At 39.8% G+C, this 26,762-nt stretch overlaps 1 protein-coding gene across 1 annotated transcript; it reads left to right on the forward strand.

The window, feature by feature from the left end:
• The first annotated feature begins 330 nt into the window (after window positions 1-330).
• On the forward strand, window positions 331-26,762 carry SH2D1B (SH2 domain containing 1B). Its single transcript, XM_052638207.1, has 4 exons — window positions 331-464; window positions 22,074-22,137; window positions 24,436-24,601; window positions 26,725-26,762. Exons 1-4 carry the CDS (start codon window positions 331-333, stop codon window positions 26,760-26,762), a joined length of 402 nt encoding a protein of 133 aa, XP_052494167.1.

Genomic DNA, 26,762 nt, shown 5'->3' on the forward strand with positions numbered 1-26,762 from the left:
GACGGCTGCAACCAGTTCTGAGGAGCTAGTGTTCAGCATTGAGCTTGAACCACAGACATTGTTGATTCCACTGTGTATTTCAGACATAGTTTAACCCACTTCCGTGAGTCATACTTCGGCCACTTATAGGCTGAAGTGTCTTGGTCACTTCATCACCCCACCTCTCTCATTTCCTGAATCTTGTGAAACTATCTGAGTCCCACAGAAAAAACTTGTCTCACTCCTATGAGCCAGAGCAAGAAGAGGTATTTCCACAGGCCCCATTTGGCCAGCTGCCTCCAGTTCTCTCCTCAGATTCGTCCCTCATCTTGGGGTACCGGAGGGCTCCCCATGGATCTGCCTTATTACCATGGCCCTCTGTCCAAGCAAGACTGTGAGACCTTGCTGCTCAAGGAAGGAGTGGATGGCAACTATCTGTTAAGAGACAGCGAGTCGATGCCCGGGGTCCTGTGCCTCTGTGTCTCGTGAGTAGCCTCACCTTCCATGCATATGTTAAGTGTAGGACTGATAACCAGGTGGAAAAGAAACTGTTCCTCACTGACTCTACACCCCAGATGAGCACAATGAGAAATAGCTAGACACTGCCACGAGGAAATGGAAGGAACATGTCTGTCTAAGCTCCTCCACCTTTCCTTCCCTCCACGCGCAGACTCTGTGGAGCACCAGAAGTGGGGGTGGTGGGAGGATAAGGCTTCAGGCAATATAGGAAGGGAGCAGAGAGGAGAGAAGGCAGCCATGCGAGAAAGTTCCTCTCCTATGGAGGCTGATTTATCTAGTAAGGAAAACATGAAATTTTAACCTGAGAAGCCAAGGTTTTACATGGCTGGCTCCGCTTGTGATTTTTAAGATACTAATAACATTTCAAACTTCGTTACATTTGTAAAAGGCTTCAGCAGACATTATTTCCCTTCGTCCTGCTTGTAGTCTGTCAAGGCAAGCCACCATTTTGTCAATGTAGAAACAGACCCTGGGGTGTGTGCAACAACTTGCTTGTGTTACAACACATCTGGTGTTTCCAAAGAAGCTGAGTTCCATGTGAAACTTTAAGCCAGAGCATCAGAGCCACACTGCTGAAGGAAGTTGCTTATCCCAGTTTAAAAAACCATTCTTAAACAGGTATCAGGGGAAATCTACTATCTATAAAGGATTCTCCTGTTTGTGGAGACCACTGAAGTTTTCTTTACCTTTTACAAGAATTAAAACCCAAGTGTCTCCAAGGATAAGCTTCAGTGCTTCTTAAAACTGGGGAAAAAAGAGTGCCATTACTGACAGAATAGACAGGGATGTCCTTCTTTCTTTATGTGACACCAGGAATCCAGATATAAGAAAGGTAGTCTTCAGGTGTTAGCAGTTTGAATTCAAGTTACAAGTGATGTTGAGAGTGCTTTCATGTATTTTTTAGCCATCACTAATTCTTCTTTTGAGAACTGCATCATCATATCCTTTACCCATTTTTAGCTTGAGTTGTTGTCTTCTTTCTACTGATTTTTTCCAATTTCTGTGTATGCAGGTAAAACTTTTTTTTTTTTTCCAAAAAAAGACACACAAACACAAGAAAGCTACAGACCAATTTAAATTTCATTTACTATTAATTTTCAATAAACTACTAACAAAAGAGAAGCCAGTAAAACATTAAAGCAGAAAATGCACTATGCTAAAATACACTATGGTCCAATCTAAGAAATTAAGGATGGTTCTATGTCAGGAAAATTATTAGTTTAATTGTGTATTAATAGGTCAGAGGTTGCAAATTGTATAACTCATTCAAATTTGCTTAAATGATATTAAATAAAATTCAGCATCTACCCCTCAATTAAACACATACTCACATGTGCACATGCATGCACTCACTTACACACTCCTAACCATATATGGCTAGATAGATGCTTCCTTAACACCAGATGAAGCACTGGAAGAATTATCCCTAACATCATGAATGAGCCAAAGTGATTGTAAGCACTACTATGTAACATTTTCCAGGAGATATCAGCAAGTATAATTAATCAAAAGAAATAAATGTAAAAATTGAAAGGGAAGATGTAAAATTATTATTTACAGTTAACATGACTTTATACCTTTGAAATCTAGATTTAACTGAAAAAAAAAACTACTAAAATCTTTAAGAAATTCAGTAGAGATATCAGCTTTTATAATTGAAATCTAAAAATCAACACTTCCATACTGAAATAATAACTAGTAAGAAAATATAATACAACACCTCATTTACATCAGCAATAATTAATAATACCTAGGAATAAATATAATATGAAATGTGCAAACTTAAGTATCCACTGGGGAGCTTACTAGAAGACTTAAATGAAAGGAAGAATTCCATTTAGAAACTTACCAGTTCACCATAATTAATCTATAAATTCAGCATTTTTTCAGTAAAAAAAAATCAACAGAATCTTAAATTTTCTCTTCAAAGATAGTAAAGTTTATCCAGATGGGAAATAAAACACAGGGAACCTGCCAGAGAGCCAGAAAAGTTTTTTATTAAAAGAAGGGAGACTAGCTTTACCAAATACTAAAATACATTACTACAGTAATTACTGCAATAATTAAAAGAGTTTGGTACTGAGAGATCAATTAAATATTTGGAATATAGAGTCTGGTAGAAATAAAGCAAAATACATATGGAATTTACTTTATATTTAAAAGATCATCTCGAATTAGTGAGGAAAAGATGAATGATAATTAACTGTGTTGGAACCCTTGACTGGTCACTTAGAAAAAATAACCTGAATCCCTTTCTTACTTCTTAAAGTTAATTCAAAGTGGTCCTAATACAGAACTTCTTTTTTCTAAATGAAACCATGTATATTAAAAGAAAACATGAACTATTAAAAAATATTCCTGGAATTGATAAAGTCTTTCTAACAAGACATAAAACCAGAAAACGAAAAAGAACAGATGGTTAAATATGACCATTATAACAAGAACAACAACAAAAAACTGTTAACGACAAACCAACAGAAGAAAATCAAAACTTCATTAACATGGAAGAGCTCTTAAAAAAACAATAGAAAACTAGACAAAGTGCAGGAGGAGGAGAGTCTCTGAAATGGAATATGAAAAAGAAAGAATAAGAAATATTAGATAGCTAAAAAAACACAAAAGAATAATGTGATACCATTTTTACCAATTCAGTGGTCCAGAATTAAAACTGAAAATACCCAAAAGAAATTCAATTTTGGGGAAGTAGTAGTGCTTACACTTGCTAAATGCAACTTCTTTCAGTGGTTGCAAACCAGTCACCGGGCTTCCCTGGTGGCCCAAACAGTTAAGGCGGTAAAAGGCAGCCTACAGTGTGGGAGACCGGGTTTAGTCCCCAGGTCAGGAAGATCCCCTGGACAAGGCAATGGCACTCCACTCCAGTACTCTTGCCTGGAAAATTCCGAGGAGGGAGGAGCCTGGTGGGCTACAGCCCATAGGGTCGCAGAGTCGGACACGACTGAGCGACTTCACTTTCACTTTGTTTTGCTTTCTATTCAGCCACTAAGTTGTGTCCAGATCTTTGCGACCCCATGGACTGTAGGCTGCCAGGCTCCTCTGTTCATTGGAGTCTCCAGGCAAGAACACTGGAGTGGGTAGCCATTCCCTTCTCCGGGGGGGGCGGTCTTCATTATTGGGGGATTGAACCCATAGCTCCTGCGGCTCTGCACTGCAGGCAGATTCTTTACCGCTGAGCCATTGGGAAAGCCTAACATTTGACCCCAAATCTCATTAATAAAAACGTATCTTATAGTTATGTGCAAACTGGCATTAGCAAGATTGAGTAAATCCATATATAATATGGAAAAAATTCCAACATCTATTGTGTGAAAAAGGCAAGATATTAAGTATGATCCCATTTGTGTAAAAAAAAAACAAAGTATGCCTGTATCCCTGTATATCCATAAACAGTTTTTGAAATGTATATAAGAAATTCACAATATTGGTTACAGCTGGGAAATTTAGGAGAAATAAATGGGGAAGAAAAGGTTGTGGATTCATTCTTGTTATTTGATAACTTTTTCTCACTGTTTAAATGGTTTATATGTGCAGATATTACTTTGGTAATTTTAAAAAATTTATAAAAATGTAATGAACCCCTATTATCTATGCAAACACTGTGCTAAGGCCCTGGGGGATTCTAAGGTGATTCCAGTAGGCAACTTGCAATTTTTTTAACATGAAAATAAATAATATAAGTATAAATTCCAGAAGAGACAGTTTTATACAAATTTAAAATCAGAGGAGATGATCAGTAGTCTTCTTAGAGAAGGTGGTATTTGAGTTGGGATTCGAAAGAGTGGATTAGATTTAGTTACACAGAAATGAGATGGAAGGCATTGTAGGTTGGGGGAAAGGCAGGAACATAGGTCCAGAAAAGGGATATTTTAAAGCATATAGAAATCATACAGGGTTCTAGAAAGGTAGTTTGGAAACAAATCAAAGTCAGTTTGGCGTAATATTATGGGTCTTAAAAGAATGACTCTGTAGTTGATGGGGAAACATGGATGGTCTCTGAGAAGGGAAATGACAAGACTGGTACTGAGTTTGGGGAACTTCAATCTAATAAGGATAATACACTGAAGCTGGCAGATAATGATTGCAGTAGAGACTGCTTTGTCTTTAGATGGGAGATGGTGAGGAACTTGCTATGGTGGGGCAAGCAGTGGGAATGGAAATCAGAAGAAGGTGCAAGGGGGACTTCCTTGGTGACACAGTGGACAAGAATCTGCCTGCCAATGCAGGAGACAAGGGTTTGATCCCTGGTGCAGGAAGATTCCACATGTCGTGGGGCAACTAAACACTGCACCATGACTGCTGCACCCGTGTGCCTAGGGTCTGTGGTGTGCAACAAGAGAAAGTGTCGCAGTGAGAAGACTGAGCAACACAGCCAAGGGTAGCCCCCGCTCACCACAACTTGAAAAGGCCCACGTGAAAGCAAGGAAGGCTCGGCATAGCCAAAATAAAAGAATAACCCATTTTACAAATTTTAAAAAAGGAGGTGCCAAGTATGTGAAATAGGAGGGACCTCAGTCAGGATTTCAGCATAGGTAATCAGTCTAGACTATACTGGGGTTCTCTTTAATAATTGACATTTATGCACAACTGCTCTGTGATACATCATGCTAACTTAAATATTCATCCAAAGCAAAAATCAAAAAAAATTGAATACGAATAATAATAACAAGTCAAATGGAGAGGCAGGAATAAATATCCATTAGACACCTGCACTTGATCAAGGGTCACCCTCTTCCCTACCCATGTCGGCAAACAAAATTTCAGGCACCCTCAGCCCTAAGGCTCAGATCAAATAGCCCCCTCAAAATGCTTTTGGCCCCTTTCATAGTTCTTATGAAATTTTATCACATCAGTATAGACCATTCAATTGTAATTGTTCAACAATTTTTTGAAGTTTCCCATGTCAAGAACTTCCCTGGTAGCTCAGATGGTAAAGCGTCTGCCTACAATGTGGGAGGCCTGGGTTCAATCCCTGGGTCAGGAAGATCCTCTGGAGAAGGCAATGGCACCCGACTCCAGTACTCTTGCCTGGAAAATCCCATGGACAGAGGAGCCTGGTAGGCTACAGTCCATGAGGTTGCAAAGAGTCAGACATGACTGAGTGACTAAACTTGCACTTTCCTGTCAAGCACTATAGTAGATACTCAGTTAATGCCTTCAATACACCTCAGAGTCTAGAGGGAAAAATAGAGAAGTAAATGGACCCTGGGAGGTGTATGAAAACTGATGACTTATGTTAGGGCATGATAGGAACTGAGAGAAAGGAATGATTCACTCATCAAGGAGTCAAGAGCCTGCATGGAAGATAGGACTTGGAGGGTGACTAAAACCATCATTCGTTCATTCAACAGCACGCACTGAGTGCCCACTATGTTCTAGGTATGGTCCTATGCACTGGCGAAATAGTGATAAATGGTACAGACACTAGTCCTGCCCTCATGAAATGACATTCCAGTGAGAGGAGCCAAGAAAGTGAAAACAAATCAGAGGCACGTTTCAGCAAGGGCAGAGTCTACCTTAGGTTGGGTTTAGGAAAGATTCCTCTGAGAAGGTCACAAAGCAATTCATATTCCAGTATACACCCTGTGTGAGCAAAGTCAAAATTATCTACAACACAAGTGTTAGCCTGTTTTTCTATATCAGTGCAACAAGAGCCACTATGAAGGTGCTTTCCATGAGCCAAAAATTGTGCTAAGCATGTTACACCAATTATTTATGCTTTGGAAAGCCATCCTTGGTAGGTGATATATCTCTATTTTGTGGGAAATGGAATGGAGCTTCTTATAACTAAGAGGTCCAAGATCAAACTGTTAATGTATTGTTATCCTGCCTTTCTTACCAATGTCCCTAGTTCTAATGCTCAAGGTGATCCATTTGGAACTCTTTAAAGTGCCCAAGCAGGGGCCTTCCAAGCATTGGGCTTGGCAGTAGATCCTGATATGTGGAATCTTGCATTTTGCTTCTTAGAGAACTACCATTTCTTCTTTGCTGTGCTAGAATAGCAGGATACCAACTTCCATGCTTTCACAGATCTAAATGAGGTTATTAGGGAGAAGGTTAGAAATAAAGGAAGGAAGTCACAGAGGAAAATTGGTCTACCAGCACATTATCACCAACCAGACTGCTATGTGGTAAGCATGGACAGGAAATGTAACCTGATCTCACAGCCTGATATAGTGTTCAGAAAACACCAACGTGCAAACACTATGTAGGTGACTTGACTGTTAGAAGTTGGAACTGGGTCTAGCTTTATAATCAGCAGAGTCAAAATGGAATAGATGTTTGGAGATATAAGGGATTCAGCTGCTGGTGTGAAGGGAAAGGAGGGACTTTTGTAGTCATAGGAAAGTTGCAGGTAAGAACTTAAACCATGACTTACGGCAACAACAGAAACAGTGAGTGAGAGAGATCCCAAGAGTCATTTCCAGCTCTCATATTCTGAGATCTTTGGAAAGACTTGAGTTCAGAAAGTAAGAAAACAATCAAGCTTTTTTTGTTTTAGAAAAATCAAATGTTGAGAAAGGTATAAAAAAGAGAGCAGAAATTATCTCAGTCTCACCGCTCAGAAATCGCGTTTCCTGATATTTCAGCACACATCTCTCTAGACTGTTCTCTACTTGTATGCATGTATAAGTGAATATTATGTATGTATATAAATTACTCATTATATATATGATGATTTGTGACTTTTAAAATTTTTAATTGAAGGATAATTGCTTTACAATATTGTGTTAATTTCTGCCATATATCAACATGAATCAGTCATAGGTACTACTTCTTTTTCAATGTGTAACAGGTACATTCCCACATCAAAGAAAGCAAATATACATCATAATTTTATGATTACTTACTATTTATTGATTGCATATGTCATAATTTATACATAACTATTCATTTAGGTTTCCCTGATGTCTCAGACAGTAAAGAATCTGCCTGCAATGAGGGAGACCCAGATTCAATCCCTGGGTCAGGAAGATCCCCTGGAGAAGGGAATGACAACCCACTCCAGTATTCTTGCCTGGAGAATTCCATGGACAGAGGAGACTGGTGGGCTGTAGTCCACGGTGTAGCAAAGAATCGGACATGACTGAGCAACTAACACTTTCATACATTTAGGTTATTTCCAGTTTGGTCCAATGGACCCAATGTAATTTGATACAACTAATATTTTTGTGCTTATATCTTTGAGAGTTTGTCCAACTCTCTCCTCAGGATAATACCCTAAACATTTTAACATTTTTACACACAGTGACAAATTAGTACAATCAGAGTTTGCGTGGATGTACACTCCAACCTAGAGCAGTGAGAAAGCCAGAAGTCAAGTCTTAAAACATTCTTTATTTACTTGTAACTTGTTTTATCATCCTCTTAGAAGTATATTTCAAAGAACAGAAGTTCTTTTTTTTAATGAAGTCAAATTTATCTTTTTTCTTTGATGGATTGTGATTTTAGTAATATGTCAATATATAATAAACCCATGTCTAATGTAATTCACAAAGGTTCTCTTCTATGTTTTCTTCTAGAGTTGAATAGTTTTACCTTTCACAATTAATATAGCCTGTGCTGATTTAATTTTTGCATTTGGGTAAGGTTAGGGTTGGTGTTTTATTAAATATGGCCACCTATTTGTTCCAGCTCAGTTGTTGAACAGATTATTCTTTCTCCCAATAAATTGCTTTGGTGCTTTTGTAAAACAAAAATTATGAACTATATAAGTCTGGCTCTATTTCTGAGCTCTCAGACTTGATTTTTTTCCTTTATGCAAATTCTATATTATGTTGATAACCATCAGTTTATAATAAGTCTTGAAATAAGATGGTGTCAATCACTCAACTTTTTAAAGGTTATTTTGGCTATCTTAGATCCTTTAGGAGCCTGGTAGGCTGCAGTCCATGGGGTCGTGAAGAGTTGGACACGACTGAGCGACTTCTCTTTCAATTTTCACTTGCATGCATTGGAGAAGGAAGTGGCAACCCACTCCAGTGTTCTTGCCTGGAGAATCCCAGGGACGGGGGAGCCTGGTGGGCTGCCGTCTATGGGGTCGCACAGAGTTGGACACGACTGCAGTGACTTAGCAGCAGCAGCAGCAGTAGATCCTTTGTATTTCCATACATATTTCAGATTCAGCTTTTCAACTAAGACATACACACACACACAAAGACTGGTGATAGACTGAGATTGCATGAATCTATATGTCAATTTGGGGAGAACCAACCGGATAATATTAATTCTTCTGATCCATGAATATAGTTTAACGTCTTCTTTCATTTATATGAAAGAAGTTTTACAGTTTCTTGTAAAAGTTGTAAAAGAATCTTACAGTTTCTCTCAAAAATGTTTTGTAACAGATCTTGTACATCTTTTGTCAAATTTATCCCTAAAATTTCATATGCTTGATGTTATTTTAAATGATAACAGGTTTTAATGGTTTAAATTTTAAAATTATTTAAATTTCATTTTCCACTTATTCAATGCAAGTAAGTGGATACACAATTAATTTTTATGGATTGAACTTGTATCCTGCAACCTTGCTAAACTCACTAATTGGTCTAGTGGCTTTTTTGGTAGAATTTCTATATGATTTTCTATATGCCATCTGCAATCAAGAGAACTGTACTTCTCCCATTTCAATGTTTCTGTTCCTTTTTTTTTTCTTGCCTTATTGCATTACCTAAGATGTTTAGAACAATGTGGAAGTGATGAGTGCAAAAATCCTCATCATTTTCTGACCTTGTGGGAAAGTATTCAGTCTTTTTCTCTTAACTATGTTTTTAGCCCTTCTGTTCCTAGTAGGGCTGAGTTTTTTGTGCATCCACTTAGATGGTAGCATGAATTTGTATTCCTTGTCTCTTAATCAACATTTTTTTTAAGATTCCATGTATAAGTGGTGCCATTTATCTCTGACAGCATTTACCTCTGTTTAGCATGACTGAATAATATTCTACTGTTTATACATACCACATCTTCTTTGTCCATTCATCAGTTGATGAACATGTAGGTTGTTTCTTTATCTTGGCTATTGTGAATAATTCTGCAATGAATAAGGGAGTACAGATATTTCTTAGATATCTTGTTTTCATTCCCTTTGGCCATATACTCAGAAGTGGGATTAATGAATAACATGGTAGTTCTATGTCTACTTTTTTGAGGAACCTCTATACTATTTTTTGAAGTGGCTGTATCAATTTGCATTCCCACCAAGAGTGCACAAGGCTTCCCTTCTCTCCATATCTTTACCTACACTTGTTATCTCTTGTCTCTTTGATGATAGCTGTTCCAACAGATGGGCTCCGTAATGGCTCAGTGCTAAAGCACTTGCCTGCCAATGCAGGAGACGCAAGTCGATCCTTGGGTTGGGAAGATCCCCTGGAGGAGGAAATGACAACTCATTCCAGTATTCTTGCCTGGGAAATCCCATGGACAGAGGAGCATGGTGGACTGCAGTCCATGGAGTCTCAAAAGAGTCAGACACAACTTAGCAACTACACAACAACAACAATTCTGTTATGAGGTAATACCTCACTGTGAGTTTGATTCCAGTTTCCCTGATGACTAGTAATCATCAGGTTGAGCACCTTTTCATATATCTCTTGTATTTGTATATCTTCTTCGGAAAAACATCTATCCTTTATGCATTTTGTAAAAAACACTTACGTGCATCAACATTTAGGGCTGTTATATCCTCTTGATTAATTGACACCTTTATCTCTTTGAAAATCCCCTTAGAGTCCCTGCTCTGAAGTCTACTTTAGCTGATATTGCTAGCTTTACTTTTATTAGTGTTAATAGGATATATTTTCCCCATCAATTAACTTTTAATCTAATTGTGTTTTTATTTTTTTCAGTTAATTATTAGACTTTATTCTGAGAATTTCAACAAGTTTGCTGTTCCCCAGTGGACAGTGGAATCACAATCTTCTGTCTTTATTTTTGTATCAGGTGTCTTGTAGGAAACATAAACTTGAGTCTTGCTTTTTTATCCAATCTAAACAATAATTTCCCTTTACTCAAGGCTTCTCTTCTCCCACCTAAAAAAGATTTTAAGTAAGACTCAAAAATATTTAACTCTTTGCAAGTAGCTTACTTGCACTCTTAGAAATGTGTTCAATAATATTTATAAGAATACAAAAGTATCCATCACCAAATAAGGTAAAATGTCAGAATGTTATATCTGATATTCAGTCATACTGATGATCATATTATATGCAAATGGTCTAAATATTCCTATTAAAGGGAAGGAGAAATGTTAATCAATAGGAACAAATTCAGAAATGAACCAACATCATTTTTTAAGGACATTAAGATAATCAATGTCCTTCTGGGTTATATTATGCCAGAAGAAGAATCGGCAAATCTTTGTGGTAAGACCATGACTGTGTACTGCTATTCTTCTCAAATGAAGGCAAATTGGTTCTGACTACTTTGCTAGGAATTTCAGATAGACAGATGACTTGCTTTTGCTGGACCTACAGCAAATCTTTTCATAGACCTAGGTGCCAGATTTGTGATTATTTTATCCCCCAAAATGTGCACATCTAGAACAGCAGTTGAAAATACAATAACCTTTGATTAATGTTGTAATAATTCATAGTCATTCTCCAAGGTATATCTAGTGATTGCACCGGCCAAATGGGTGAGCTAAATGAGAATGTGGTAGGAAACAACACATCACACATTTCATGATTTGATGGTGCTCTTAGTATAGAAATTTCTTCTAAGGATGTGAATTGCTTCAGTTTACTATTTTGGAAGATGAAACCAATTACAGGAGCTAATGCTTGGTCCTTCCCACTACAATAGTACTCATTCTATGATTCAAAGAACCAATAAGATTTTGCCAGTTTCCAAGTGTGTAAGTGTTAGTCACTCAGTCATGTCCAACCTTTTGGGACTCTGTGGACTGTAGCCTGTCAGGCTCCTCGATCCATGGGATTCTCCAGGCAAGAATATTGGAGTGGGTTGCCATTCCGTTCTCCAGGGATCTTCCCGATCCAAGGCTCAAACCCAGTTCTCCTGCATTGCAGACAAATTCTTTACTGTCTGAGCCACCATAAACACCTCAAGATGGTTGGATGACATCACAGGCTCAATGGACATGAGTCTGAGCAAACTCCAGGAGATAGTGAAGGACAGAGAAGCCTGGCATACTGCAGTCCATGGGGTCGCAAAGAGTCAGACGTAATCTAATGACTGAACAACAACGAAGTATTTAAGTACATTCTGGAGCTGGGGAAATAACCATAGGATGGTCCTGTGGTCTCACTGAACACACTCGAAATAGATTCAGGTCAAAATTTCTTATATCACCTGATCTCAGGAGTTCTAATTCTGAATTGCTGGATCAGGGGAACATTTGGGTCTCTGAGGATTAGTGTCAGTTCAGAGCCACTATCAAATAACTCTCAAAAACATGAGCACTTTTCCTTTTTCCAGTATACAGTCCCCTTGTAGGTTTTTCTGGGGAAGGCTTGAAATGTTGTCACATTCCTTCCTTAAAGGAACCCAGAAGCCCACCATTCCTTTCAATGAAAGGGATCTGAGACTGTGAACTGGATTAAATCTACATATTGAATAAGAAACCCAAGAATCCCTATTCTGTGACTCAAGTCAGGGTTCTTCCACCAGACCTAGAAGTTATCTGTTTACTTTATACCCAACAGAACTTTTGACTGCCCATCATCATTCTCTGCTTTGCAATCCAGTGAATCAATTAAACATCACCACAGATGTACAGTAAGCCGTTTCTTATACTGTTACATCCCCGTGGTTTATGATAACTGGCTATCTTTGTCTCTCACTGAATGCCAATACCTAACCTCATTGTCTAAGCTCACCCTGTTATTTCCACTGAAATCAGGGTGATTTCCAGTTCCATTGTAGAATTTCTCAATGTCAATTCTAGCTTACAGCACAGAGCCAGAGTTTTTCAAAGATGCTGGTACTCTCCTCGAAATTATTTTTTAGGGCATCATTAAGTCACCTAAGGGACTTCCCTGGTGACTCAGACCATAAACAATCATCCTGCAATGCGGGAGACCTGGGTTGGGAAGATCTCCTGGAGGAGGGCATGGCAACCCACTCCAGTATTCTTGCCCAAGGACAGAGGAGCCTGGCGGGCTACAGTCCATGGGGTGGCAGAGTCGGACATGACAGCAACTAAGCACAGCACCAAGTCACGTAAAGGGGGGAGAGGAATAAATAGTTTGCATAAATACATTGATCATAACATTCTCATCTTCCGAGTTTTTAGATTCCTTTCTCTGTAGAATGCCAAGGAAATTTTATCATTTTAATCTCTATGGAATGTGAGCCAGTATTAACTCCATTCTTTAATTACCAGTCTAGCAAAATGTTTATGTCACTCCCAGGTACATGAGCTAATATACTAACTTCAAATCCTAGGTGAGTGTGCCTTTACTGATGAATTCAGCCAACAAATGTTCTATTTTATCCTTTTTGCTTTAACTTCCTTTTATCTGTTTCCACATGTCTCCCACTGATTGAACCAATCAGAAGTCTGAGAGCAAGGGAGCCCATAGAGGTCAGAGCACAGAGCAGAGTGGGGAAAATTAGAAAGAGGATCTGGAGATATGGAAAATATCCAGCGCACACGTATATATACTGGTACTGGACATATTAAGTTCGAAGTGCCTAACAGACATCCAAGAGAAGATGTTAAATAGTTGGAAAAAATGAGTCTGGAGTTCAGGGGCAGGTTGAAGCTAGGACTACAGATTAAAATACAATTTGGCGAGTGTTTATATTTTTACAATCATCTTTCAGTTCAAAAACGTTCCACCTCCTTTCGTTCTGTGAAGTATTGTATTGGTTAGATTTCTCATATATGTTTGGCACATTTCTTACTAAGATAACTCAATGCAGCCCAACAAATAGTGAGAATAAACTATGAGACAGGTAATGTGCTGGAGTGAACAAAGCAGACACTATTCTGGTCTGAGCGTGAGCGACAGAGGTTGCTGTTGACACACTAAGTCATGTCTGACTCTCTGTGACCCCGTGGACTGTAGCCTGCCCTCTCCTCCGTCCATGGGATTCTCCAGCAAGAATACTGGAGTGGGGTGCCATTCCCTTCTCCGGGGGATCTTCCTGACCCAGGATTCAGACCTGCATTGCAGGTTAATTCTTTACCACAGCCCCCAGGGAAGCCCCAAATTACAGATGAGGAAATGGATAATTAAAATTCAGTGTGATAAATGCGTATTTTCAAAAGTTCCCCTTCTTTCCTACTGATGAAATGCCCTACCCCAGCATTCAGGGCGCCTGGAGTGCTGCTAGATGGCCTGAATCAGCTCAGCTGCCTTGCTCTGCCAAGTCTTTGAACAGTGCCTGGATGGCAGAGGTGTCATGTAGCTGGTTATAGTGGTATGTAAAGGTGACAATATTGTGATATTGATTATCACAGTTTTATAAGACTTGAGACCTGTTAAGACAGGAATACACACACCAAGTAAACCCATCTACCTATTGCTCCTCTTCTCTTCCCAAGAGAGTCAGCCTGAAGTCACCCTTTCCTTTTTTTTTTTTAATTTTTTAAAAAAAACTTCATTTTTATTCAGAGCAGTTTTAGGTTCACAGAAAAATTGAGAGGAAGATACAGAGTTCTCATATATTCCCTGCCCCTCCAAAAATGCACTATGCCCTCATTATCAACATCCCTCACCAGAGTGGTGTATTTGTTATAATTGAGGAAACTGTACTGATACATCATGATCACCAGAGTCCACAGTTTACATTAGGGTTCACTGTTGACATTGTATATTCTATACAAACATATAATGATAATATCATATGGAGTATTTTTGCTACCCTAAAAATCCTTTATTCATCCCTCCTCACCTCTCATCCCTGGCAACCACTGATCTTTTTACTGTCCACATCAGTTCAGTTCAGTTCGGTCGCTCAGTCGTGTCTGACTCTTTGCAACTCCATGGACTGCAGCACGCCAGGCCTCCCTGTCCATCACCAACTCCCAGAGTTTACTCAAACTCATGCCCTTTGAGTTAGTGATGCCATCCAACCATCTCATCCTCTGTCATCCCCTTCTCCCTCCTTCAATCTTTCCCAGCATCAGGGTCTTTTCCAATGAATCAGTTCTTCACATCAGGTGGCCAAAGTATTGGAGTTTCAGCTTCAGCATCAGTCCTTCCAAGGAATATTCAGGACTGATCTCCTGTAGGATGGACTGGTTGGATCTCCTTGCAGTCCAAAGGACTCTCAAGAGTCTTCTCCAACACCACAGTTCAAAAGCATCAATTCTTAAGCACTCAGCTTTCTTTATAGTCCATCTCTGACATCCATACATGACTACTGGAAAAACCACAGCCTTGACTAGATGGACCTTTGTTGGCAAAGTAATGTCTCTGCTTTTGAATATGCTGTCTAGGTAGGTCATAACTTTCCTGCCAAGGAGTAAGCGTCTTTTAATTTCATGGCTGCAGTCACCATCTGCAGTAATTTTGGAGACCCCAAAATAAAGTCTGTCACTGTTTCTCCATCGATTTGCCATGAAGTGATGGGACCAAATGCCATGATCTTAGTTTTCTGAATGTTGAGCTTTAAGCCAACTTTTTCACTCTCCTCCTTCACTTTCATCAAGAGGCTCTTTAGTTCTTCATTTTCTGCCGTAAGGGTGGTGTCGTCTGCATAGTCCTACCTTTCCTATGATGTCATATAGCTGGAATTGTATAGCATGTAGCTTTTTCATATTGGCTTATTTCACTTAGTAATATGAATTTAAAGTTTCTCCATGTGGTTTTCATAGTTTGATAGCTCATTTCTTTTTAGCATTGAAAAAGATTTCATTGTCTGGCTCTACTACAGTTTATTTATCCGTTCACCTACTGAAAGACATTTTCGTTACTTCTAAGTGTTGGCAATTATGGATAAAGATACTATAAGTATCTGTATGAAGCTTTTTTTGTATGGAAATAAGTTTTCAACTCCTTTGAGTAAATACCAAGGAGCACAACTGATAAATTCTATGGTAGTAGTATGTTTCGTTTTGTAAGGACTACCAAACAGTCTTCCAAAGTGGCAGGACCATTTTGCATTTCCACCAGCAATGAAAGAGAGTTGCTGTTGTCCTACCTACATACTTGACAGCATCTTGTGGCGTTAATGTTTTGGGTTTTGGCCATTCTGGTTGTGTGCTGTTAACTTTTTGTTGTTTTAATTTGCATTTTCCTGATGATATATCACCCTATCCTCTTAAAGGCGCAGGGGGATATATATGTTAAGACGGTATTCACTTTACATCTGCTTTTTGAAAAATCTTTCTCCTAAATACTGAAAAAAGTAAAATTTCCTTAAAAGAAAATTACTAGAGAATTAAATCATAGCCTTTACCACAAAATAGTGGACTTCAAAAGGGATTAAGGTTGCTGGCAAAAATAATACATATTTAGTGGTGGGACCTTTTTATCTCTTTGTTTTGCTTTGTGTTTGGACAAAGGCTGTTTCAGAGCAGTGGTAATTTTCTGGAATCTAGAAAGTTAACTGCTGAGATTACTAAAGGCTTAAATAACAAACTCTGTAGCTTGGTTTCACCAAAGAGATATTAACTACTACAAAGAGTCAAATGTTCATAAAAGATTTTTTCCAAGTTGCAGAACAAGAGATGTTTGTTTGAAGATGAACAAATCATAAGAAAAGATATACTTAGCCTATTCTTACATCTTTAGCATCCCTCAACTAGTGTAAACAGAGTTCTGACAGATGGAAAAACTTGTACCAAAACCCCTCAGAATTCAAGGATGACACCACCGATATCCCTTCTTTCTACATTCCTCCTTCTTCTTCCCTTCATCCCTCCATTTTTTCCCTTTAATCTCAAAATTGCACTAAAAATCTATTTTTATTTTAAATTTTTATTATTAATTGTAATTTTAAAGTTTTATGGAGTATTATTTTTTGATTACTGTATTTTGATTAATTTAATCTGATAATACTTTATATTAGAAAATATACATTTTCACTAATTTATACTTTTATTTGTACTTTATAATATACTTATGACTTTTAAAGTATATTTAAATGTAACAAATACATAGTTTCACTGATCTTTGCTTTATAATAAATAATAAAATGTTGGCATTGTCAATTTCAACAGTCCCAATGTGAACGAGTAGACACTTGGGCTCATGGACTCTACACATTTCAACTTTACTAAATTTTGCCAAATGGTTTTCTAAGGCTTTGGTATCTAATTTCACCCCCATTCAGTCAGTTCATTAGCAGTATATAAAAGTTTGTAAAGCTCCATATCACAGCCAATATTTTGAATTAGTAACTCTTACATCTTTGCCAATTTGGTATGAAATGATATCTAATGTGGCTGCCGCTGCTGCTGCTGCTAAGTCACTTTAGTCATGTCCGACTCTGTGCGACCCCGTAGACGGCAGCCCACCAGGCTCCCCCTTCCCTGGGATTCTCCAGGCAAGAACACTGGAGTGGGTTGCCATTTCCTTCTCCAATCTAATGTGGCTTCATTTCTATTTCCCTGATTATTAGTGAAGCAACTTTTCATTTGTTTATTGGTCATTGTACTTATCATTTTCATATTGTACATTAATGTTTTCATTTTACATTAGGGTTGCCATTATCTTCTCCCAAATTGTGGACTTTATCACAAAAGTATATAGTATATTTATAGTATATTTTGATAAATAGAAGTTTTAATTTTAATATAGTGAGCTTTCTTAATCTTATCTTTTGATTGGTGCTTTTTGTGATTTAAGAACTCCTTCCTGAACTCAAGGTCATTAAGCTGGTCACTTTTATTTCTCCTAAGTTTAGTGCTTTGTTTCTTTACAATTGGGTCTTCAATTAGAATGTGAAGCAAGAATCCAATTTTATTTGTTTCCACATGAAAACATTACCATTACCATTTAACAAACAATCCCTCCCCTCCTCACTGATTAGTTATGCCAGCTCAGTCATATATCAAGTTTTTACATATTTATGTGTCTGCTTTCTGGGCTACTTTATTCCATTAATGTTTCTTCCACTACAGAGCTAGTTCCTCACTGTCTTAATTATAGCTTTTCAAGAAGACTTAAGACAGAAGCATCCCATCAGACACGCACATATACAGCACACCAGTTTTCTTTTTCTTTTTCAAAATTGACTAGACCATATTTTTATCCAGAGGAACGACATGATCTGACTCATATTTTTAAAAAGTACTACCCTGACTGTTGTGCAAAGAATAATAATGACATCAGAGAGAGGGGGAAAAAATTGCTAGAACTATGTCCTTGAATAGATGAAAGTGGATGACAACAAGTGGAAATAGGAAGGATTCGCTTTGCAGATCAGCATGCAAAGTTCATCCATGGTAATAAAGGCAGAGTCTATGCCTGCAGATACTGTTAGTGTGGTGATGGGAATTTGGAAATTCTCTTCTGATGTTTTAATCTTCTCAGTGAAGTCATCAGTTACGAGTGAGATATTGAAGGTTTAAGAAGAAAGCAAATGGTATAGAACCACTGTTTGAGGGGAATAGGAAAATAAATGACTGCCTGGAGGAATGAAGAGTCCACTTGAGATTTGTGGTCATTGATTTAAGTGAGAACAGTGAACATGGCTACAGCCACATACAGCTGTAGTGAGCTGGACTCAATCAGGATTCTGTGTTTGCTAATTAAAGAAATAAAGTGAAAGATGGTAAAGGAGTTGAAAAGAGTGATTATAATGGTGGACAAGCTGTCAAAAAGAAAAGAGTGAAAACAAGTGAGCGAAAACCCTGAAAAGTGATAGGATTGATGGATTGGAAGATCTGTGGGGTCAAGGGAATGTTGGGGTTCATATACTAAAGAAAGAGAAGATGGAAAGCAGGATGAAGTGAGTGGGATGCATCAAATTCACATTATGAGAAGGTTCCCATTATTGGCAATTATATGGTCAAAGTTACAAGTGAGGCTGGCTTTATGGCATGCAATCTTATGCAGCCACACAGGGCCTGACTCAGAGAGCCCTGTACTTGGTTACCATCCAGGTACCTGTACTACTGTTACCATCCCCAAATTCTTAATAACTTTTAAACAGGGACCCTAAGTTTTCATTTTTCTCTGGGCCCCACAAATTATGTAGCCAGTCCTGGTGATGAACATGGGAATGAGTGGGCAATGTAGGGGAAGACAAGATTATTGGAGGAGGTGGGTTCAAGGAATGGAGAAATTGGAGTGTTAAAGAATAATCAACTTGTGAATTGAAATTGCCAACAATTTAGATAGGCATAGTACTGAAGGCAGTGACAATGAGCGAGGAGCTAGAACCTAGAGAAACGAAAGACAATAACCCAGAGTTCAGAAGTTGTCATCAATAGAGACATCTTGATTGGGCAGTAGGTTTCATAATCTACACGAAACTCAAAGCTAGAGTTTGGAGACAAGAAATGACACTGAGATGCTGCAGAAGCAAAAACACTGGCCTCTCATCCAGGCCTGCAAGGAGAGGTTATGCAGGTAACAGCAGCATCCTTTTAGTGGAATCCCAGAAAAGCAGGGTCCTTGGGACAGAGACTTTGTCAACAAAGGTCCGTCTAGTCAAGGCTATGGTTTTTCCAGTAGTCATGTATGAATGTGAGAGTTGGACTATAAAGAAAGCTGAGGGCAGAAGAATTGATGCTTTTGAACTGTGGTGTTGGAGAAGACTCTTGAGAGGCACTTGGACTGCAAAGAGATCCAACCAGTCCATCCTAAAGGAAATCAGTCCTGGGTGTTCATTGGAAAGACTGATGTTGAAGCTGAAACTCCAATACTTTGGCCACCTGATGCAAAGAGCTAACTCATTGGAAAAAACCCTGATGCCGGGAAAGATTGAGGGCAAGAGGAGAAGGGGACAACAGAGGATAAGATGGTTGGATGGCATCACCAACTCAATGGACATGAGTTTGGGTAAACTCTGGGAGTTGGTGATGGACAGGGAGGCCTGGCATGCTGCGGTCTATGGGGTCGCAAAGAGTCGGACATGACTGAGTGACTGAACTGACTGGGACAGAGACAGTGTGTCCAGGTGTCCCTTGGAGCAAGAGGGTGACAGGGATGATTAGAGAAGAGGTTGAAGATAGAGGAGAATTTGATAACGGCAGACCTTGAGAACTAGAGAAAACAAGGAAGGATTTCATGGCTGGGAAGAAGGGTGTACAATAAGGCTGCACAAAGCCCTATAGGATTAGAAAACGGGGATAGACAACATGCGAGACTTAGGGACAGGGATAAAGGACATGATGAGATTAGCTGAATGGACTCCAGGTGAGGGTGGAGGGAAGACTGTGAGTGTTGGAGGATAAAGAAGACTCCCTTGTCACCATGGTGACGGGGGCAGAAGGCCCCAGGGAAGCAGGGTCTTTTTACCTGTCTTAAGTGTAGATGCATGCTGAAAAATTATGTATCTTCTTCAAAGTTTTATAAATGGCATCTATAAAGTAATAATTAGAATAGGCATTAAAATATGTTTTTATGTTGACCCAATGATATTGTGGGCTTCCTTGATGGCTCAGATGGTAAAGAATCTGCCTGCCAGGTGCAGGAGACCTGGGTTTGATCCCTGGGTCAGGAAGAACCCCTGGATAAAAGAATGGCAACATCCAGTATTCTTTCCTGGAGAACTGCATGGACAGAGGAGGGTGGGCTACAGTCCATGGGGTTGCAAAGAGTTGCAACTAACACTAATAATATTGCAGCCACATGAAGGAGATACTAACCTCACTGCTCTGTAATCTCTTACAGAGCTTTTTATGGATAAACATTTCAAAATAAATGCATATTGGTATTACAAGGTCAATAAATCAATTTCTTCTAAAGTTTTGCTGCAATTCATTTTGTTATTTCATTAAAAGTGCTTTGCAAAGAGTAAGACTATATCTGAGCAATGTCTGTCTTTCTAACTTGATAGTTAGTATATGGCTTTTGGACTAATTAACCCAGAACCTCCTTTTGTTTTATTCTTTCAAACTCCTCTAGTAAATATTTTCTTAGGCTGATAATACAACAATTAATTAAAAATAAAGTCATTTATTTAAGAATTTAACTTAGGCCATTTAATAAATGAGTTTCAAGAAATCATGTGATCAACCAAAAGCAGTGTATGAACTTTGCTTGGATCCTGCTTTGAATAATATGTCTGTGAAAAGGTATTTGTGGGACCTCTTCCCAAACAGCGGAATACTTTAATTTGTCACATGTAGACAAGGATTCATGTAAAAAGTTTTGTTGCTTGTGTGATTCAGAGACAGCCATTAGCTTATTCTGGCCTCAGGAAACACCACAAAAGGATTGGGATTTGAAGTCAGTTAAAGCCTCCAGACAAGTGGCAATGAGCTGTAAGTAGCTATCTGCCTTCCAAATTCAGTTGAAAGATGAGTCATCCGATTCCTTGGCGTGGGTGCAAGTGAAGGGGTGAGGAGCGATGAATCAGATCATTTGAACCATATGTTAATGGTTTTGATGCTCATTTTTTACATTTAATATTTCTTGGGAATCAGAACATAGGTAACAACTGAGAGAGGCATTTAAGGGATGCATTTTTTCTCCTCAAACACCATTATTAAATTGATATGGTATCCTACAATTGACGACATCTGGGAATTGAAGAAATATGGTAATGTATGCTATCTCTTTGGAGAAGGAAATGGCAACCCACTCCAGTGTTCTTGCCTGGAGAATCCCAGGGACGGTGGAGCCTGGTGGCTGCCGTCTATGGGGTCGCACAGAGTCGGACACGACTGAAGAGACTTAGCAGCAGCAGCAGCAGCATACTGTCTCTTGCTCTGGAAATTGCTCAGTTGGGTCTGTTTTCTAAATTCTAGATAGATTACTTAGCTGCTGCTGCTGCTAACTCGCTTTAGTCGTGTCCAACTCTGTGCGACCCCATAATGGCAGCTCCCCAGGCTCCACCGTCCCTGGGATTCTCCAGGCAAGAACACTGGAGTGGGTTGCCATTTCCTTCTCCAATGCATGAAAGTGAAAAGTGAAAGTGAAGTAGCTCAGACGTGTCCGACTCTTAGCGACCCCATGGACTGCAGCCCACCAGGCTCCTCCACCCATGGGATTTTCCAGGCAAGAGTACTGGAGTGGGGTGCCATTGCCTTCTCCGGATTACTTAGCTAGTGGCTCATATTCCAGTGAAGAATAAGAGCAGAATACACCACTTCCTTGCACATAATACCTAACACTCTGTTTTAGTTACATTAACTATCTGTAATGACAGAGGACACAGGAATGGGCCATTGGTATTCTGCCTGGTGTATCAAGTAAGTGCTTAGTGAAAAAACTAAAGAGAAATACCAAGACAATGAAAACTGTAAGTTTTCTCTCCCTATTCCCTTTGCTACAGCCCAGATTTCCATCAGAATAAAGATTCCCATTAAAAAAACAAAAAACCTCTCTTTCAAATTCCCACAGATGAGAAGGCCTGAAATGATCAGTTTCTTTTTGGGATTCAAGATTGACAAAGGCATTGCACATAACATACAATGATAGATGTTACCTGGATTTGCATATAAGAACATTGTGATTCACAGAGTCATCTTTCCACAGGTTTAAAAATTTTGTCTACACATACCGAATCTTCAAAGAGAAACATGGGTATTACAACATACAGGTAAGGACATATAAGAACTCCTATAACAAAAACTGGGGGAGAAGAACCTAAAAGCATCTCTGAGATGTGGCCATGTGGAGGCATGCTACTCAGGGAAGCACTGTGAGTTAGAGTCAGATCAGTCGTTAACCTTGTTTTCCTTTAAGAGAAATAGGGACACACTAGAGTTGGGTTCAATTTTTTTTATTAAAAAAAAAAAACAAGACTGTTTTCAGAAGTGTGGCACAGAGTACCTCCAGGGGTCAAATACACCAACCTGAACTCTATATAAGACTACTGTCAAATTAGAAGACTAAATGACAGGATGGGTGGAAAGGGAAGGCGGGGAGAGGCCCAAGTGTTTAGGGAGTCAGGGGGGTGCTCCATACCTGGATGAAAATACAAAAGGAAGCATCAGTCAACTGGCAATTTGGGGATTTTATTAATGTGTCTGGTTAACTGAGCGTTAAGCAGAAAAAAACATTTTTTCTTTTGAAGTTGCTTCTCTGGCAGCAAGTAGAGTATAATGAATGTCATTGAATCTTTAATTACTACTATAAGGATCCTGAAATAATCTTTCTGAAATACTTGCAAAAAGGTTAAGCAGATTTTTTTACTTCAAGGATTCTCAGAATCTTCGATATGCTAATATGCACTGTGATTCTCTGAGATTTGAATGTACAATGATCCCCAGATACACACACACACATGTAATTTTTTCTTTGAAACAAAAGACATTGTTGAGGCAATTGACAAATTTTTGAATAAGATCTGTAGATTAGTAAACAGTATCATATCAAGATTAACTTCCTCATTTTAGCCTGGATATGTAATATTCTTGTTTTTTAGGAAATAGGAAGTATTTAGGTTAAAGAGATATCATGTCAGTAACTTTCATATATTTTTTAAAAAAAGGATAAATATATGTACATTTGTATATTTAGAAAGAGAGGATGAAAGGCAAATACAATGAAATGTTAACCTTTGGGGTGCGGGTGAAGGATATACATGGAAATTTAAAAAACATTTTTGAATCTTTTAATGCAACTCATTTTAAAACATTTCTTTATTGTGCTTATTTTGGGAAATTCTGGATAATTCCTTAATACCCCATTTTGTCTCTTGTCTGGACAAAACAGAGAGGCATCCACATCTCTTCTAACAGACGCGGGGGCATTTCATGGGAAGCAGCTCTACATCAGGGCCGGTGCTAGATGCTGCCTTGGGCTGATGCAATAGCCTTTCGTGGAGCCGACTTCCAGCTCAGCCTGAGTCTCTGTCATGGAGGTTCACACACTGCAGGTTCCAGAGCTTTCCCATCACCACCCCTATCTGCAGACCAATACCTTGGCCCTCTGAGAACCACAGTGATTATCAAGAAACACAACTACATAAGAGCTGAGGAAGCTTTTCTGTTTTAAAATTATTTCTATAAGATTGTAGTAGAGGGACTTCCCAGGAGGTCTAGTGGTTAAGACATTGCCTTCCAACGCAAGCGGTGCAGGTGTGACCCCTGGTTGAGGAACGAAAATCCCATATGCTTCATGGCCAAAAAACCAAAACATAAAACAAGCAATATTGTAACAAATCCAATAAAAACTTTAAAAATGGCCCACATCAAAAAAAAAAAAGTGAAAGCATTATTTTTTTTTTTTAATGACTAGAAATTTGTGCTTTGCTTATAGCTGGTAAACAGAAAACAACTGTTCATAATTTTACCTGAATCGTGCTGACATTTCCATTTTCAATTTAAATCCGGACATTTTGGTCTTATTTTCCTCGCACGGAGATTCTGAATTTAAGTATGTAGGCTTTTATGGTTTTGTTGTTTTTTTTGGCTATGTGGCTTGCAAGATCTTAATTCCTTGATCAGGGATTGAACCCAGGACCACGCAGTGACAGCACTGATTCCTAACCACTGGACCACCATCAAGTACAGAAATTGCATTTCCCATTGAAGTCTGCCTGCATTAGTCGCTTACACTCTCACATAAGCTCTTAGAGGGGTTACCCTCCACAGGGTACCTACAAGAGCTGCCCCCACATTGCCATAGATGGGAATTCACTCAATACGGCAGACTGAGGTGGGGACCCTTGCTTGTTAATCCTCTTTACTCACAGTAGCTCAAGCCAGAGCTCTGTTTTTAGAGGGAAGGTTTCTGTGTTTTGTGTGTGGTGTGAGCTCCCACACATGAAATGCCAGCCACTTGTTTTCAGTTCGCTGCTCAGAGGCAGCCCTGAAAACCACTGTTGTGAGAAGTGTCACCTTTCACACATAGTTGTGTGGTGATGAGTGCTCTCCTTCTTGCATTTTTGCAGACTGTGGAAGGTGTTAAACGAGAGATCTTTCCAAACCTAAACGAACTGATCTCCAAGTTTGAAAAGCCAAATCAAGGACTGATATTTCACCTCGTAAACCCAATAAAGAGAACCAGATCCTGCCTGAGATGGAGAAGATCGAAGATAGAGTTGGATGGTATTTATGGTAAAAACTTTCATGGGGGGCCAGACAAGAGCCTTAGTCCCACTTCTACTACAGAATCCATACAGATAACTGCTTCTTTCTATGATGTTAGCTCTAGAAAGCCTCATCCTGCGAACAGCATTTTTCTATCTTGTTGGGAAGCAGTGCCTTCACGCTCCTGGTGGTTGCAAACGCACAGAGCTCTCTGTGCTCAGGCAGCCCAGGGAAAAGAGTGGTCCCCGGGCATTCCATGCTGCTGCTGCTGCTAAGTCGCTTCAGTTGTGTCCGACTCTGTGCAACCCCATAGACAGCAGCCACAAGGCTCCTCTGTCCCTGGGATTCTCCAGGCAAGAACACTGGAGTGGGTTGCCATCTCCTTCTCCAATGCATGAAAGTGAAAAGTGAAAGTGAAGTCACTCAGTCGTGTCCAACTGTTAGCGACCCCATGGACTGCACCCTACCAGGCTCCTCTGTTCATGGGATTTTCCAGGCAAGAGTACTGGAGTGGGGTGCCATTGCCTTCTCCCAGGCATTCCGTGAGTCAACTTCAAACTAACCCTGTGACCTTGTGCCAATCACATATTTGAGAATAGATGGCCAAAAAGCAGAATTTTCAAATGAGAAAATTGCTTCAACTTCCTTCTCCAAGCCTCATCCCATTACATTTTGGTCAATATTTGCTAAGCATTCATTTATGTGGTGTTAGTGGACAAATTGGGCTTTCCCAGTGGTCCTAGTAGTAAAGAACCCGCCTGCTATTGCAGGAGACATAAGAGATGTGGGTTTGACCCCTAGGTCTGTAAGATCCCCTGGAGGAGGGCATGACAATCCACTCCAGTATTCTTACCTGGAGAATCCCATGGACAGAGGAGCCTGGCAGGCTACAGCCCATAGGGTCGCACAGAGTCAGACACGACTGGAGTGCCTTAGCAGGGAGCAGGGGGCTAATTATTTCAGATACACCCCAAGAGTTATCAAGCCATGGTGGGAAATGAGAGTGCAGAGGATCAGTAAATCTGAGTGCACAGGATCCAGGTCATATCCCAAGCAGCTACTCTTGTGTACACCCCTTGAAATCTATTCGCAGAAAAGAATCTAGTACCCATCAGTCACAACATAGTTCGAATTTAGCTCAGACTTCCTGAGACATTTACAGTTTAACCCTGTTTTCTCAAGGTGGGATGTATGGTTAGAGCCCCATTAAAGGGATTTCAGTCCTCAGTGGGCAGGTGACGTAATGGGAGCAGAGTGCTAGCTAGAAAGCAAGGAGGGGAACAGAGGGTTCCAGAAAGTCTGCAGTCACCCCATACCCATTGTACTCTGTCTACAGCCAAGCTGCCCTTCAGACTGCCAGAGAAAGCTTCTCACCTCCCCAAGACTGAACACAGTTTTTTAATGAGAAAACAGCCCTCCCCTCCCATTGTTTCTGTCTCCCTCCCCCAGGCAGAGGAGTGTGTACCCCATCACAGAGTTGCTTGCTATAGTTGTAGCTGCAGATGTGGTCCCATGGCCATTTTCTACCATAACTTACAGAAAGAAATAAAAATACAAAGAATAAAAGGGGGGCAGAGGAGCAACCTAGGGATGTACTCGTGCTGCAGTCCTTAGGCAAACCCTGATGAGCTGCTCAGGGTGCTTGAGGGTGGCGGTAGTATTTGTCTCAGGGATAATAAAATAACCACAAATCCCAAGAGGAGAACCCTTTGGAGTTCATTCCAAGAGCTGAGCGGGAATCTCGCCACACCAGTTGTTGTCCAAGCTCGGGCAGCCTTGGCAGAACGAGCTCCCAAATCCTCAGCCATTAAGGGGGAAGGAACTTCTTATGAGCTGCTCATCGTCTCCCCCGCCCCCGTTCCCTTGGCCACCTCAGAACAAGCCTCAGGTGTTCTCACCCTCAGGGCGGCACAGGTTCTCTGCTGGTGAGTAGAGGCATCTGGTGCTGGAAACTCTTGTCCTTGACTTATAAACAGGCCCCCCATGTTGCCAGGAGAGCTCCCTGTGGTGCCCCAGCCCTTGAAGGTGTCACTCTGCTGTGGCATCAAGACCACCCTGTGCCTGGGCAGAGGGCTTCTTTCCCACGAGAGGTGTTGGTCAGGGTGACTCCTGGGTGCAGAGCCTCACGGCTGGTCTCCTTTTCTCCCCAGAGAACAGTGGCAGCGACTATGTGGATGTCCTGCCTTGA

The sequence above is a fragment of the Budorcas taxicolor genome, chromosome 3 (genome assembly GCF_023091745.1).
Source record: "Budorcas taxicolor isolate Tak-1 chromosome 3, Takin1.1, whole genome shotgun sequence".
Classification (NCBI taxonomy): domain Eukaryota; kingdom Metazoa; phylum Chordata; class Mammalia; order Artiodactyla; family Bovidae; genus Budorcas; species Budorcas taxicolor.

Excerpts from the sequence above, each read along its gene's own strand:
- SH2D1B (XM_052638207.1), top strand. The coding sequence starts at position 331 with ATGGATCTGCCTTATTACCATGGCCCTCTGTCCAAGCAAGACTGTGAG. Across the intron at positions 465-22,073 it reads GTCCTGTGCCTCTGTGTCTC|GTTTAAAAATTTTGTCTACA; the intron begins GTGAGTAGCCTC and ends ATCTTTCCACAG. Across the intron at positions 24,602-26,724 it reads AGAGTTGGATGGTATTTATG|AGAACAGTGGCAGCGACTAT; the intron begins GTAAAAACTTTC and ends TTTTCTCCCCAG.